At 39.0% G+C, this 15,016-nt stretch overlaps 1 protein-coding gene across 3 annotated transcripts; it reads left to right on the top strand.

Moving 5' to 3' along the window:
* Nucleotides 1–3,260: 3,260 nt before the first annotated feature.
* On the top strand, nt 3,261–13,064 carry LOC136751314 (inosine-uridine preferring nucleoside hydrolase). Of its 3 annotated transcripts, none has more exons than XM_066706810.1 (6): nt 3,261–3,350; nt 5,931–6,118; nt 7,462–7,641; nt 8,184–8,295; nt 8,560–8,696; nt 9,968–13,064. In XM_066706810.1, the coding sequence occupies exons 2-6, from the start codon at nt 5,939–5,941 to the stop codon at nt 10,310–10,312; spliced, it is 954 nt and encodes a 317-aa protein (XP_066562907.1). In that variant the 5' UTR covers nt 3,261–3,350; nt 5,931–5,938; the 3' UTR covers nt 10,313–13,064. The 3 variants fall into 3 exon arrangements, with proteins under 3 accessions (XP_066562907.1, XP_066562909.1, XP_066562906.1); XM_066706812.1 differs by having other exon boundaries at nt 3,276–3,350; nt 5,936–6,118; XM_066706809.1 differs by lacking the exon at nt 3,261–3,350 and adding an exon at nt 3,363–3,502.
* Nucleotides 13,065–15,016: the final 1,952 nt, after the last annotated feature.

Genomic DNA, 15,016 nt, shown 5'->3' with positions numbered 1-15,016 from the left:
TTTTAACCTTTTTGTAGCTCAAACAGTTTACAATGAAAACTCATTATTGTGGCTCAGTGCAATACAGGCTAATATGTACCATTAATGTCAGTTAAGCTCTCTGTTTGCACACGGTTTCTCATTTCTAATGTCAAAAGTGATTTGGCATGTTTGGGTTCTATATTAACAAGTAGGCCTAGATCTTGTTAGTGATACGAGATTAACTTTCAGGACCTACAGGACCTCTATACAGTGCACCTCCACTTCTAAGTTTACTTACAGTCAATAGTATCATCATTATATTCCTATATTTAAAAAAAGCTGGAGTAACATTCAAAATAATTGCAGTGAGTGCAGTAGATATATTTGGGATTCGGAATCCAATTCTGAATGTCTGACAGCAATATTGATGTTCATTTGTAACCCTGTAGTCTACGAAGGGTGTGAATAATTCCGCTGGATGCAATTGTACATGTATGCACCGGTGTATCATTTGTATGTGTATGTATATCATTTTTAGAGTTCACTTGGATCCTTACAAAACTATACAGCGGATACCAAATTCGATGAAATGTATATATAGTGCTACTCTTTGACAAACAACTTAGCCGACGAATCAGAAATTGTTATCAAGTGATCAGCCAATCAGATGAAAGCGGGAAAGCCTCTAGACTTGAACACAGCCTGGGATCAGCCTCCATGTTAACTGAAGCGGCTGTATGGAGGAAGGGTTTCTCAAGTAAGAGTGTATATATATATATATATATATATATATATATATATATATAATATATATATATATATATATATATATATACACTCACCTAAAGGATTATTAGGAACACCTGTTCAATTTCTCATTAATGCAATTATCTAACCAACCAATCACATGGCAGTTGCTTCAATGCATTTAGGGGTGTGGTCCTGGTCAAGACAATCTCCTGAACTCCAAACTGAATGTCTGAATGGGAAAGAAAGGTGATTTAAGCAATTTTGAGCGTGGCATGGTTGTTGGTGCCAGACGGACCGGTCTGAGTATTTCACAATCTGCTCAGTTACTGGGATTTTCACGCACAACCATTTCTAGGGTTTACAAAGAATGGTGTGAAAAGGGAAAAACATCCAGTATGCGGCAGTCCTGTGGGCGAAAAATGCCTTGTTGATGCTAGAGGTCAGAGGAGAATGGGCCGACTGATTCAAGCTGATAGAAGAGCAACTTTGACTGAAATAACCACTCGTTACAACCGAGGTATGCAGCAAAGCATTTGTGAAGCCACAACACGTACAACCTTGAGGCGGATGGGCTACAACAGCAGAAGACCCCACCGGGTACCACTCATCTCCACTACAAATAGGAAAAAGAGGCTACAATTTGCACAAGCTCACCAAAATTGGACAGTTGAAGACTGGAAAAATGTTGCCTGGTCTGATGAGTCTCGATTTCTGTTGAGACATTCAGATGGTAGAGTCAGAATTTGGCGTAAACAGAATGAGAACATGGATCCATCATGCCTTGTTACCACTGTGCAGGCTGGTGGTGGTGGTGTAATGGTGTGGGGGATGTTTTCTTGGCACACTTTAGGCCCCTTAGTGCCAATTGGGCATCGTTTACATGCCACGGCCTACCTGAGCATTGTTTCTGACCATGTCCATCCCTTTATGACCACCATGTACCCATCCCCTGATGGCTACTTCCAGCAGGATAATGCACCATGTCCCAAAGGTCGAATCATTTCAAATTGGTTTCTTGAACATGACAATGAGTTCACTGTACTAAACTGGCCCCCACAGTCACCAGATCTCAACCCAATAGAGCATCTTTGGGATGTGGTGGAACGGGAGCTTCGTGCCCTGGATGTGCATCCCACAAATCTCCATCAACTGCAAGATGCTATCCTATCAATATGGGCCAACATTTCTAAAGAATGCTTTCAGCACCTTGTTGAATCAATGCCACGTAGAATTAAGGCAGTTCTGAAGGCGAAAGGTGGTCAAACACAGTATTAGTATGGTGTTCCTAATAATCCTTTAGGTGAGTGTATATTGTGTAGGCTATTGAAAGGGTCTTTGCTGCTTGAATGTTTAACTGCTATATACTGTAGAAATTTATGAAGGTATATAATTAGAATTTAAGGAAAAATAATTGTGATTTTCGTTAAATTAAATAAGTCATTAAGTTAGTTGAAATCAAATATTTTACTAGAAAAGCATTTCAGTGCAGGATAACAAAATTGTATTATGTGTGCATGAATCAAATATATTATCAAAATAGTAACTACAATTAAAATATTTTATAAGTGACAGCTGACGATGTTTGAAATTTGAAACATGTCGGTGTGCATCGTCTGTTGTTGTTTTTTATTTCAATTTTAATTCAGATGGAGAGCTGTATAAAACAGATTGGGAAAACTGTGGCTGTGTATAAAAGTGCTCTAACCATAACTTGCATGGAAATAGTTTGAAAAAGATTGATAGCATTTTTAAAATCTGTTTGGCAGGTGGTTTAATAAACACTCTTAGAAGTAATGTGAAGAAATTCCACACAAAACATGTGTTAATAGTACTATGACACATAGTTGTGTTATTTTCTACACAATATGTGCAGGGTACTGTCTTCTAACACATGAAAATAAATGAGAATGAGAGACCAAGTATTACGCAAAACGGTTTTATTTCGGACACTATAATAGGTTGTTTCCCTTGAAAATAACAATATATAAAGTGGTACAAAAGTTAGTTGCTTTGGTAGTCAATCAACTAAATTAATAATAGCAAGAGCACACCCACCTCTAAACAAATTACCTGCAGGTTCTCTAAATCGTGCACGTAACATATTTGCTTCACATGGTTTATTAATTCATGCTCACGGTCAAATAATTTGTTCACGAACGGTCTACTCTTGTGGACAATGTAATTAGTAGTGATTGTAGCTGTTTTTACTCCCAGGCAATATACATGCACATCGTAACGCCCCCCAGTGCGTGTGTTAACTATTTTGAGTTCACTGCCACCACCTTTTATACCCGGTAAAATCCGGCCTACAGGATTAAACCAAGACACAAGGAGACCAATTTTACTACATATATTCAGGTAAAAAGTACAGAATGCCAGAGAACAGTTGATAAAAAAGAGACATTTGTACACCGACTAAAAACAGAAAACGATACTTGGCTTATGGCGCAGTCTCTGACCCTCACTGCCGCATCCAAACGTTGCCCCCAATCTCCCCCGCGCTGTTACAAACCCCCGGCCCGCACCTGCGCAGTCCGGCTCGCCATCCAGGAGGAGTCCGCGATCGTGCCGAGCTGGTCGCGCTGCACCGGGTCCAGCACAGAGCCGCCTCATTCGCTGACGTCAAAACCGGACATCAGGTCAGTTATGTTTTTAATACTCATGATGCATAATCTCTCTAGACCGCGACTTTTATTGAATCCACCTGAACAAATGCGCAATTCAGCAGCCAAATGCCTGGACAGCATTTCCGACTGTAGTTGTGATACAGAACGTATTCCTTCGTGCAAAGGTCAGCTGCCACCAAAAGAAGAAAGTAATCAGAAAAACGCTGCATACGGAGTTGTTTTTAAAGCTTTATTAATTTATTAAAATTAAGTTACATTAATGGAGAAAGGCGTTTCACTGCTTTAGTCTGTTTGCTCTACATGCATTTTGGTTATAACCTGGAGTTTTCTATCCATTATCTATATAGATCGTGGTATAGATAATAGGATGTAGTTCATAAATCGCTGCATAAACGGCACAATTTAGACACTCGAAGCGCTTGCTTGTGATACAAGCTGATTAAAAGAGTTTCTCTCACCAAAACTAAAAATTAGAATATTGTTTATAAAAGAGATTATGCAACTAATAGCCTAGTCTTTTTATGATGCAAACTATATTTCATTGAAAAGTTTGTATACAATATGTAAATAGAGTAATCTATATTTGTGTGGTTGCAAATTTTAGGTAAACTGTTCCATTAGTGCAGAATTATGCACTGAACATAAACACACACAAAAAAACGAATTAGCATTGATTCACAGGAGTCACACACTATATAGTATGACAAGTGTATTCAGGGCTGTGCTTCACAGGTGTGGAAAGAACTCCCCTCCATAGTCAGTTCACTTTTACCACATAACTGTTACTGTTATTTCCTGGACATGGGGGGTCTTTCCTAGAAATTAATTTGGTCTTTTAGCAGATGCACATTAGAGCGACTGTAGTCTTTTATTTTTTCTTCTTTAAATTATTGAATATTTATTCAGTATCTTGAAGATCTCAAGACAGAATTGTTGCTTAATGAATACTAGAGATATTGTTTAAATTCTAGTAACAATACCCAGATTAAGTGCATCTTAACCACTATGAGTGTTGATCCAGTGAGATTTACTTGTTTGTTCTTGTATAGTCTAGATTTAAGCCACAGAGTACAGGAATGCTAAGACAAGCTCCCTCAAACAGGGTCCAGCTGTCCAGGGTTGGCACAGAGCTATGAGATATATGATGCTTCTGTGTTCAGGCTCAGCTGTCCAGTGTTATTTGATTAAGCACTGACTAATTTTAACTTTTAAAATTATGACATGTTATGTACTTATTGTTATTTTGACTTTGAGGTGTTTGTGGATATTGTTGTCTGCCTTTCCTTCTGTTGCGCTAGAGGAAAACTACATAGAGACAGGTGACAAAGGAAAAACCAACAAAGTGTCTCAGTAAGGTGTTGGGCACCACGAGTCTCTGGACTCTACTGGAGGGATGTACACCATTCTTCCAAAAGATATTCCCTCATCTCGGGTTTGATGATGGTGGTGGAGAGCGCTGTCTAACACGTCAGTCCAAAATCTCCCATAGGTGTTCAATTGGCTTGAGATCTGGTGACATTCACATAATTTTCATACTCATCAAGCCATTCAGTGACCCCACATGCCCTGTGGATGGGGGCATTGTCATCCTGGAAGAGACCACTCCCATCAGGATAGAAATGTTTCACTATAGGATAAAGGTGATCACTCAGAACAACTTTGAAATTATTTGCAGTGACCCTTCCCTTTAAGAGGACAAGTAAACCCAAACCATGCCAGGAGAATGACCCCCACAGCATAACACAGCCTCCGGACCCCCTCACTGTAGGGGTCAAGCAGAGAATATGGTGAAGGATGACTCATCTGACCATATCACTTTCTTCCACATCTCTGTAGACCAGTGCCTATGGTTTTTGCACCGCTGAACTCTCTAATGTGCATTTGTCTTTGTAATGAGGGGTTTATGCACTGCAGCCCTACTATAATATCCCTCTCTGTGTAGTTCTCGACGGACTGTTCTTGCTGACAGTCTGATCACGTCCTGCATTGACATTCTCAGTCACCTGGGAAAGAGTTGCTCTTCTGTTTTTCCTTACATATCACAGTAATGCACGAGCATCACGGTCATCGAATGTGCACTTTCGACCACAATTTCCAACCCTATTTACTGATGTCTTTCCCATAGATCTAAATGCAAATGCAGACCGTTCCTCTTGAAACACTAGCCAGTTGAGCGTCTTTGTGATTGAAACTCCTGCCATTCGTGCCCCAATAATGACCCCTCTTTCAAAGTCACTTTCCTTTCCTCTTGCCATCTTGATCCAAAATCGCGGTCAACTGGGCCTGCTCAGCATTGTTGTACATACCACAGAGCATGATAGGATGTTAATTGCTTAATTATATCATGCAGTACACCTGTTTGGAGGCATTTTCATTCTTTATGTTCCTCCACTCATTTATTCAGGTTTTTCCTTGAATTTGTCACCCATCTGTATGTATGTATGTATGTATGTATGTATATACACCCCCCCCTTCACACTAGGGTTGTAGGGGACTGCCCTGCGGTTGAAGACTGCTCAATACAAAGCCAGACTGAATCTTCTTCCATGACCATTGCTATGGTTTCATTTTTCTTTCTCTTTTGTTGTTCAGAGCAGAAGATGGTGAAGAAGCTGCTAGTTGATGTGGACTGTGGTGTGGATGATGCCCAGGCCATAATGCTGGCCCTGGCTGACCCTGATGTGCAGATTCTGGGCATCACCTGTGTACGTGGGAACACATCTCTTGACAACGTGTGCAAAAATGTGCTGCGTGTGCTCAAGGTCTGCCAGCGATTTGAGGTACCCCTGCCTTTCACTGAGGCTTTCAAGGCCTTTGGATGTCTGTTTACTCCCCTGTTTGATACAGACTGTAGCGTAGTACATGTTTAATGCAAAGGGCACAATAATTACTCTTAAAATGTTGTTCCAGTTAGATTTACAGGAGTTACTCTTAAAAAAATAATTGTAAATAAAGAAAAAAAGAAAGAAATACCCGCACACTTACTACAGCTCCAAAAAAAAAGTATTTATGTAGCTCATGCTTTCCAGGTTTTTAGCACAAACAACGTTTCGATCTACCAGAGATCTTCATATCAAATCCTGTCCTGATGAAGATCCCTGGTAGATCGAAACAATGTTTGTGTTAAATAAATATATATATTTTTTTGGAGCTGTAGTAAGTGTGCTGGTATTTCTTTCTTTTTATTCTATATGATCTTTTTCAATACCCAGCATCTTCAAAGATATTTAGATGTGTGTGTGATTCATCTTTTTTTCTACAAATAATAAATTAAGCAAAAATGTGTAGCAATACAAATAACCACGGATCAGAAATGCAAAGGGCACACAAGGGATTAATTGTCTTCATATTAACAAGCTTTTTCTAATTTAAAAAAACAAACGCATTATTAGTTTTTCCCTGTGGTGTGAAATATTCAATTTACCATGTGCATTGTATCGGGATGGAGAAACTGTGTGGAGAAACTACAGAATAACATTTGGCAAGAAATAAATAAGAGAAGAAAATGTGTCGCAATACAAACAAACAATGTGGAAATGAGCTTTGCAAACTGGAGTCATGAATGCAAATCTTGTTGGTCACAAAGTCTCACCTGATTGCCAGTTTTTGTTTATACTAATTGTATGCCCATTGACTTAATCTTTAGTTGAGTTATCTTTGTGTTATTCCAAGTTACTGTAAAACAGACCTAAACATTAAATAGAAGTTTGTAACACTTTACATTAACTACAGCAGAGGCTTGTTCAAACATTCATAATGTTTATGAGACTGTAAATTCAGCAATAGGATAAGAACATTGGGTTTGAATACCCAGTTTTACAAATTGTATTTATTTTCCCTTCACAGCTGTGTTCCCCCCATCATGAAGCTCAGTCTTTTTGCTTTTCCAATGTTGTTTTCTTGCATAAATGTTTACAGTGAAAGCAATTTGATCATACACGCATAGAATTAATAAATGCATTTGTTTTGTCTTGGTGGGGGTGGGAGCACTTTTACGGTATGGAGCACCAACCAGAATCTTCTATCATATAAGAGTTAATTTAACAATTTCCTTTAATATATATATATATATTTTACCTGTTAAGAAACCAATGCATGTATTACATTCATTCTATTGTTGCAGATCCCAGTTTTCAGAGGTGCCTCCAGTTCACTCCTGAACGAGTCCCTAAACGCCAGTCACTTCCATGGGGAGGACGGTCTGGGGGACGCCCCTGATCCGGAGGCCCCGGGCCTTGAGCACGTCCAGAAGGAAGGGGCGGTGCAGGCCATGATCCGGATCGTCACAGAGCATGAAGGCCAGGTGAGCAGAGCTGCTGCAGGGTGTGATCAGTACACAGTTACACCTCTCCAGTATGGGCAGCCCAGCACCACTCCAGTGCCATGTGGACTGCCCAGCTACACAGCTAATACAGCTTTTTTGGTTGGGAATTAATTCTGGAGAAATGCCAATTCTACTTTTGCTACACTGGTGATCACACCCTCTGAATACGTTGCGAGGAAAAGAGAAACCTTGTTAGCGATAAAATGGTGTACCTGTAGTACCTGACTGTGGCTCGGGGCTCTGAACAAGGGAACACTACAGATATGTTGGTCAACCATGTTTTAAGATTCCATCCTGTTACAGATTAGTGTAATATTGAACTACTGATTAAAACATGTTAGAATGTCTTTTCAATGACAATTATGTTTGTGTTCATTACAGAGGTTAAATAAAATCTATCTTAGTGGTAATTCTGTGCCTAGGAGAATGGGGAGAGCTTCTTGCTTATGAGCCGCGTTCATTCAGACTGTGCTCTGGGTGTCAGGCAGCGGCGCATGTTAAATGAAAGTGCTGTATTGCAGGTCACTCTTGTTGCTACCGGCCCTTTGACAAACCTGGCTCTCGCTGTGAAGATAGATCCCAGCTTTCCCCAGAAACTGAAGGGACTGTACATCATGGGAGGAAACACAGAGTGTACGTTTCTGAATTATTTGCCATTGTTTGCCATTTTATTGTTTTTATTAGAAATAATGATATTAATAATAATACAAACTCTAGTAAGACCTAATATATTTCAGACATTTTATATTTAGCCCATAACAGGGGAGGGGGTTCTATCTGGGCAGTTACAGGGATCCACAGATCTGTTGCTGTTGGGCTCCATGCTGGATGAGCAGCAGCCGATGGCATTGTCTGAGCAGTCTGGCAGGTCTCTTCACTGTGTTCTTCTGTCTGCAGCACGAGGCAACACTACCGTCTGTGGAGAGTTTAACTTCACTGCCGATCCAGAAGCTGCTTACATTGTGCTAAACGACTACCTGTGTCCAACCTACCTTGCCACCTGGGAGTTTACATGTATGAGCAAGATCCCCTGGGTAAGGAGATGAGAAGCATGCCATGGACTGTTCAGTCCGTCATCTCAGAATGACTGGGAAGCAGCCGGACTGCAGAGCTGTGTTAATGTGCAACTGAACAGTCTGGGGGATTTCCAATCTGTGAGTACATTCAGGAGTCTGCAGTGTGAATAATTTAGGATAACAGTGTGAATATGCTCTCACAAAGGGGTCCTGCTTTAAATGGCAATAGGTGATAGTGATTTTCCAGTGTTGGCAAACTTTGAGCAAATTGCCCATCAGTGTAATTTACTATACTGTGAGAATATTTTGCCCGAATTGGAAAATAAGATTCAGTACCTTTAAAGTTTTATAGGAGGTATTAAGCAATTAACTTTTTTTATTTTTCCTCATACTTATCGTTTTTGGCTCGCATGATTATAGAATGAATTCAAATTCGGCTTAAAAGTATTATTGTAAAATATACAAAGTATATTACATTTAAATTACTTAATAATATTGATACATAACCTGGTGTTGTGGATGTGCCTCAAGGAACAAGTGAATACAGGGTGAAAGGAGGAGAATTCTAGAGAAAGGCTGGGAAAACACTCATAAACCTATTTCTGACATAGGACTCTAAACGGGGAGAATTAGCTCTATCTCTTGTGGGTCCACTAAGCGGTTTCCCCCATCTCACATTCACACAGGGAGGGTTGTGTAATAAAATCAAAATTGAGATCCAAAGCTGTGGTCATAGGTCATAAACATGGGGCGTATTGTCATAAGCGTGATCCATCCTCCTGTCCTGGTCAATGTGCCGAATCGGGTTCTCAAAAGGATAGAGGGTGGCCATGTATCTTTCGTTCTCTATTTCTATCTCTTCTTCTCCAAAACTCCCCCCCTGAGATTCCCTTCAGGTACTTTGCACACACTGTGGCAATAGGGGTCTGTTTTATAGTGTTCAGTGGCTGGGACTGATTGTCAGTTGCTTGGTCTTCTGCACCGCAAGCTGTCAAGCATGTGTGCGCCTGAGCTGAACTGCCAAGAGGGGTTTGCTTCGCAAGTTCTCTTTTCTTGTTTCATAGGCTTGTAATCTCACGTTTGGTGAATGGGGGCAGCCCGTGTGACCTTTATATACCTGCTGTTCTGTACCAGTCCTTGTGGTGCGTCACAATATGTTACTGTCCCGAGTGTTAACAGAACAACAGTGTCTGATCTCCTCATACAATGATGTGAAGAGCAAAAGGGAGAGCAACTCCTCACAAGACCTGATTCTTCCATATATATACATATCAATATTTATTCTTCAGGAATTCTGTGGACCATGGCTGGACCAAAACTCTGAGAAGGCCAGGTTCATGAAGAAGATCTTCAGGTACAGCATGGAGATGGTTAAAACGTACAAGCACCAGGAGATGGTGGGGGCAGACGGCTTTATATCCTGCGACTCCTACGCCATGGCAGCCGCTATAGATAGCTCCGTCATCACAGAGTTGGAGGAGTGGCCGGTCAGTGTGGAGCTCTCCGGGAGGCTGACCCGAGGCATGATGGTGCTCGACAAAGTGGGCCTCCTCCAAAAAGAGCACAAAGTCTTTATCATCAAGAAGTGCGACCTGGAGAAGTTTAAAAGTATGATGATGACAGCTCTGAAATGACTTCGCTGATTGCTATGAGAAGGTATCCAAAACAGTTTTTCAGCAACATTCATGGATCAAGTAATTGTGAGACCATCTAATCTGCATCAATAATTTTTTGTCACAGTTTTCTGAAATGTTTGTGATTTCTGTCATTCTGCCTGTTTATACATGAGCCTGAAAATTCCAATATTAATTGTCAATAATGTGAAAACATTCATTAAGATAGGTACAGTTTATTTATCTTAAATGCATAGAGGAGATATCAAATACTTTGCAATTTTATTTCTTTTACTGACACTATAATGTTATTTCCCTTGAAAATAACAAAAGTATTAAGCTGAATGAATGGTTACAAAAGTAAGTTGCTTTAGATGAAAACATAGCCAAATAAATTAATAATAATAGCAATAGCCTGTTACTTCCAAATCTAAACTAAGTAACCTATAGGTTCTCTAAATCGTGCATACAATTTATATTGACTCCCCACAGTTTAATTCATGCTCACTATTAAATAATTTGTGCACAGAGTTTATACATTAAAATTATAGAATTGTCTACTTTTGTGGACAACGTAATTTAGTAGTAATTTTAGCAGTATTTACTCCACTGCGTTAATCATTCATATTTATATTCATAAATTGTGTGCTCTTCAGCTAGACCCTGTCTGCACCTGCGCAGTTTGTCAGGGGCTCAGGAATCCATGAAGGTACCGAATCGGTTACAGAATACTGGGTCCAACACAGATCTGCCTCACTCGCTGACATTAAAACAGGACATCAGGTCAATTTATGTTTTTAATACTCATGAGTCTTAATCTCTCTTGACCATGTCTTTGATTGCTTCCATCTAAACAAATGCACAGTTAAATCCCTGGGCATCATTTTCGACATACAATTGTATAGAAAGTAGCCTATTCCTTTGTGTAACATTCAACTACTACCAAGAACCAGAAAGTAATCAGAACAACTGTGCATACAGAGTTGTTTTTAAAGCGTTAAAGAATGTGATTTAAGAATGAAATGCTTTAAAGATACATTAGTGGAGTGAGATGCTGCACCCCATTAATCTGTTTACTTTTACATGCATTTTGGTTATATAACCTGATGTTCTGTAACCATTATCTATATTGCTTTTGTAGAAAGGTGTAGTTTATTAATCTCTGCATAAACGGCACGATTTCAGACACTTGAAACACTTACTTGAGATGTGAATTTGACTGTAGTCAAAACTACAGTAAATGTTATGTACTGTAAATCCAGTCTTTTGGACCCGACTGGGTAAATATCCAAATCTTATTACATCTGTTGTCACTGGTACAATAATAATTAAAAAAAAAAATCCCTATCCAAAATTAAAGATACAAATATAATTTATAACAGATATTATGTAACTAATAGTCATTTTTATAATGTGAAATATCTCTTAACTGAAAAGTTTGTAATCATTATTGAAATATTGCAATATTTGCAATATTTTTGTTGCAAATGTTACTTAATGTGACCCAATTAAGCCCACGTACCATATAAATCCTCTTGCTCTTTTATTTTGAAATACAGAAAAACAGGACATTTTAGAAGGATGATCTGTTTCAGAGCAAATGCACAAAGTTATTACTGTCATGTTACTTTTTATTTGGAGCAATCACATTTTTTGTTCTTGAATTATGTATGACTTTGTGCTGCCACTATGCAGCATCATTTTTATAACCCCAAAACTGTGCTTTATGAGGGGCTCTCCCAAGAAGCCATTTTTCTGGAATTTGGTGACCAAACTTGGTGAATATTGATAAGAATGATAAAATTAAGAGAATAAATCAAATGAAACCTTATATGGTGAATTTGGTTTGTATTTAAAAGCACTGTTTTGTATTTGAAAATATAGGCTAAATTATGTATAAACCGATCTATTATTAGTGTAGAATTGTGCATTGAACAATGTACATTGTAACAACAAGCACTTACCCACTGGTGGATTGTCAATTAATACCTGGTTAACAGCACTCCTAATAATACCTTTCTTATCAAGAATGTATGTATTTAAGTTACAGCCCCTGATCTAAAGTGTTCTCAAGTGTTTGTTTTATTCAGTCTGTTTTGTACTAGAACTGTTTGTAATTAGCATTGATCCACAGAGTCGCACACTGTATAGATATGACAAGTGTATTCAGGGCTGTACATCATGGATAACTTACACTGTTATTTCCTGTGCATGGGGGGGTGGGGATCTGTCCTAGAAATGTATTTACTCTTTTAGCAGATACACATTAGAGAGAATGTGGTATTTTTCTTTTCTTTTTTCTTCTTCATTGAATTGGTGTCTCAAGACAAAAAAAAAAGCTTAATGAATGAGACAATCTTATCACTAACCACTATGAATGTTGTTCCAGTTAGATTTACTTGTGTTCTTGTGTAGTATCTCACTGTTTAGTTTTAAGCCACAGAGTTCAGAAATACTAAGACAACCTCCCTCAAACAGTATCTGGCTCTCCAGTGTTGGCACAGAGCAGAGGGAGATGTGATCAGTCTATGTTCAGGCCTGGCCAGATTCTGTTTGAGTTGTTCAAGGGTGTCTGCAAATCATCCCTGTTCCTTGACCCTTCATAAAGTGAAGGTGTATCGTATATCAAAAGGTCTCCTGCGTCTGCAGTGTTAAAATGATTATGCATTGTAATACATCTCAAAGTTCAATGTGTGTATTGAATTTTAATAATAAAGCAACCACACAGTAATGTCATTCTAAAACAAAGTATCAATAAATATTGAACGCTTTAAGAATATGGGCATTACAGCATTGCTTTACATTTATTTTATTCAAGTCAGCACTGGTAGGTTTGTGATAGAAAACTTTTCGCTAGAGGAAAACTACATATATATGTATGCGTGTATGTATTTACAGACCTTCACCTTGCAAAAATGTGCTGCGTGTGCTCAAGGTCTGCCGGTGACTTGAGGTACTCCTGCCTATTAGTTAGGCTTTCAAGGCCTACGGATGTCTGTTTACTCCGACCTGTTTGATACACAGACTGTAGTGTAGTAAATGTTTAATGTAGAAATGCAAAGGGCACAATAGTTACTCAGAAAATAACTTTGTTGTTCCAGTTAGACAGCATGTAGACAAAATAGAAGAGACATCCTGCCACATTTCTTCAATCATTAAACGCAACACTCCTGGGTCACTGTGTTCTTCTGTCTGCAGCACGAGGCAACACTACCATCTGTGGAGAGTTTAACTTCATTGCCGATCCAGAAGCCACTTATATTGTGCTAAACAACTACCTGTGTCCAACCTACCTTGCCACCTGGGAGTTCATGTGTATGAGCAAAATCCCCTGGTAAGGAGATGAGAAGCATGCCACATAAAAACATGTACTGTTAATCTCAGAATGACTGGGATGTGGTATTGTGGTCATAATGTTTCTCTTTTGGGAATCTTGTACATGAGGAATTTTCCGGCCTATGTAGTTCAGGGGTGGGGAATGTCCGGCCTCCGGTTTGCCCTGGCCCTAGATTCCATTTGAAAAAATAATTTCTGTGACAAACACTTAACACTAGAAGTGCCGAGCTTATGTAATAAACATCTCTACTGCGTTTTAATTGCATAAACATGAAAATAAATAAGTTATAAACACATTTACCTAGAATAGCCAAAATCGGGTTATTGTCACCGGTACATAATAACTCAGATATAACCCATAATCCTGCCTGCCCTTTACAATAGAGTCAGTCTGGCGCTCCAGTGGTGATCTCTACCTGTCTACAGTCTTTCATGTGCTTGAGAAACACACGCATTGTACAGCATTACAGGTGTCTTGTTACAGCTAGTCAGATTGAGTGGATACAGTGATTACCCGCAAATAAACATGGATTGGAAACGAAGACTGAAGAGAGCTCGTTTTGGAAATGCCTTTTATATTATCATGACTGATTCAGGGTCATCAGTGATACTGGCAATGACAGATCATTCGTGGGTTCGTGCCAGTGGTGTGAAAACACTGTGAGTGAAACACCGGGTCCAAATGGCACCGAGTGCTTTTACTCCACTGATCAATGTGCGATTGCTACTGCACAGAGTACAGAGTGCAATAGCTCAGCACATCGCACGCAAAATACTGATTCATCGACATTATCAGCGGAGGAGCATTTATTGCGATGCTATATATTCGTGGAGTAGAAGTGTCACCTGGAGAGGCTGTCAAAATGCAGTGTGAGGTACAAGCTCCTGCAGGGAAAGTGCAGAAACGTGTCCTGTGTGCACTGTCCTGAGCACAGATTTTATTCACTGTAGCTTTGTATGTTGAAAACAAAGTTTACACAGTTTGAAAATTTTACTTTAGTGTACAATTATGTTCTGATAAATGCAATATAAATGCAGTTATTTTTTTAACTATAAAATATTGCTTTTGAGCATTATTCCAATATTTATGTTTACACTTGTTTCATTATCTTATTGTATGCTGTTTTTGAGCTTTTTGCTTATTGTAGGCTATATTGTTATTTATGTTTTGACTGTAGTGTGTGCGTTTAGTAAAAAGTGATTTGTTCTTGCATTAGAATGTAAGTTTCATCTGTATTAATGTTTTGATGTAGGTGTATTAATTTAGGTTGTGGCCCGTGAATACATTTGTGAACACTCGAATGGCCCTTGATAGGAAAAAGGTTCCTCACCCCTGATGTAGTTGAAGATGGCTTCTTTACACAACAAAGGTGCACACCTTTTAAAAAA

Source organism: Amia ocellicauda, chromosome 6 (assembly GCF_036373705.1).
Source record: "Amia ocellicauda isolate fAmiCal2 chromosome 6, fAmiCal2.hap1, whole genome shotgun sequence".
NCBI lineage: Eukaryota > Metazoa > Chordata > Actinopteri > Amiiformes > Amiidae > Amia > Amia ocellicauda.
Note: the sequence above shows the minus strand (reverse complement) of the source record. Positions and strands in the feature narration are given on the sequence as shown.

Coding starts and splice junctions, on each gene's coding strand:
- LOC136751314 (XM_066706809.1), top strand. CDS start 3,373: ATGATGCATAATCTCTCTAGACCGCGACTTTTATTGAATCCACCTGAA. Junction 8,296..8,559: donor CATGGGAGGAAACACAGAGT/GTACGTTTCTGA, acceptor TTCTGTCTGCAG/CACGAGGCAACACTACCGTC. Junction 8,697..9,967: donor GTATGAGCAAGATCCCCTGG/GTAAGGAGATGA, acceptor TTTATTCTTCAG/GAATTCTGTGGACCATGGCT.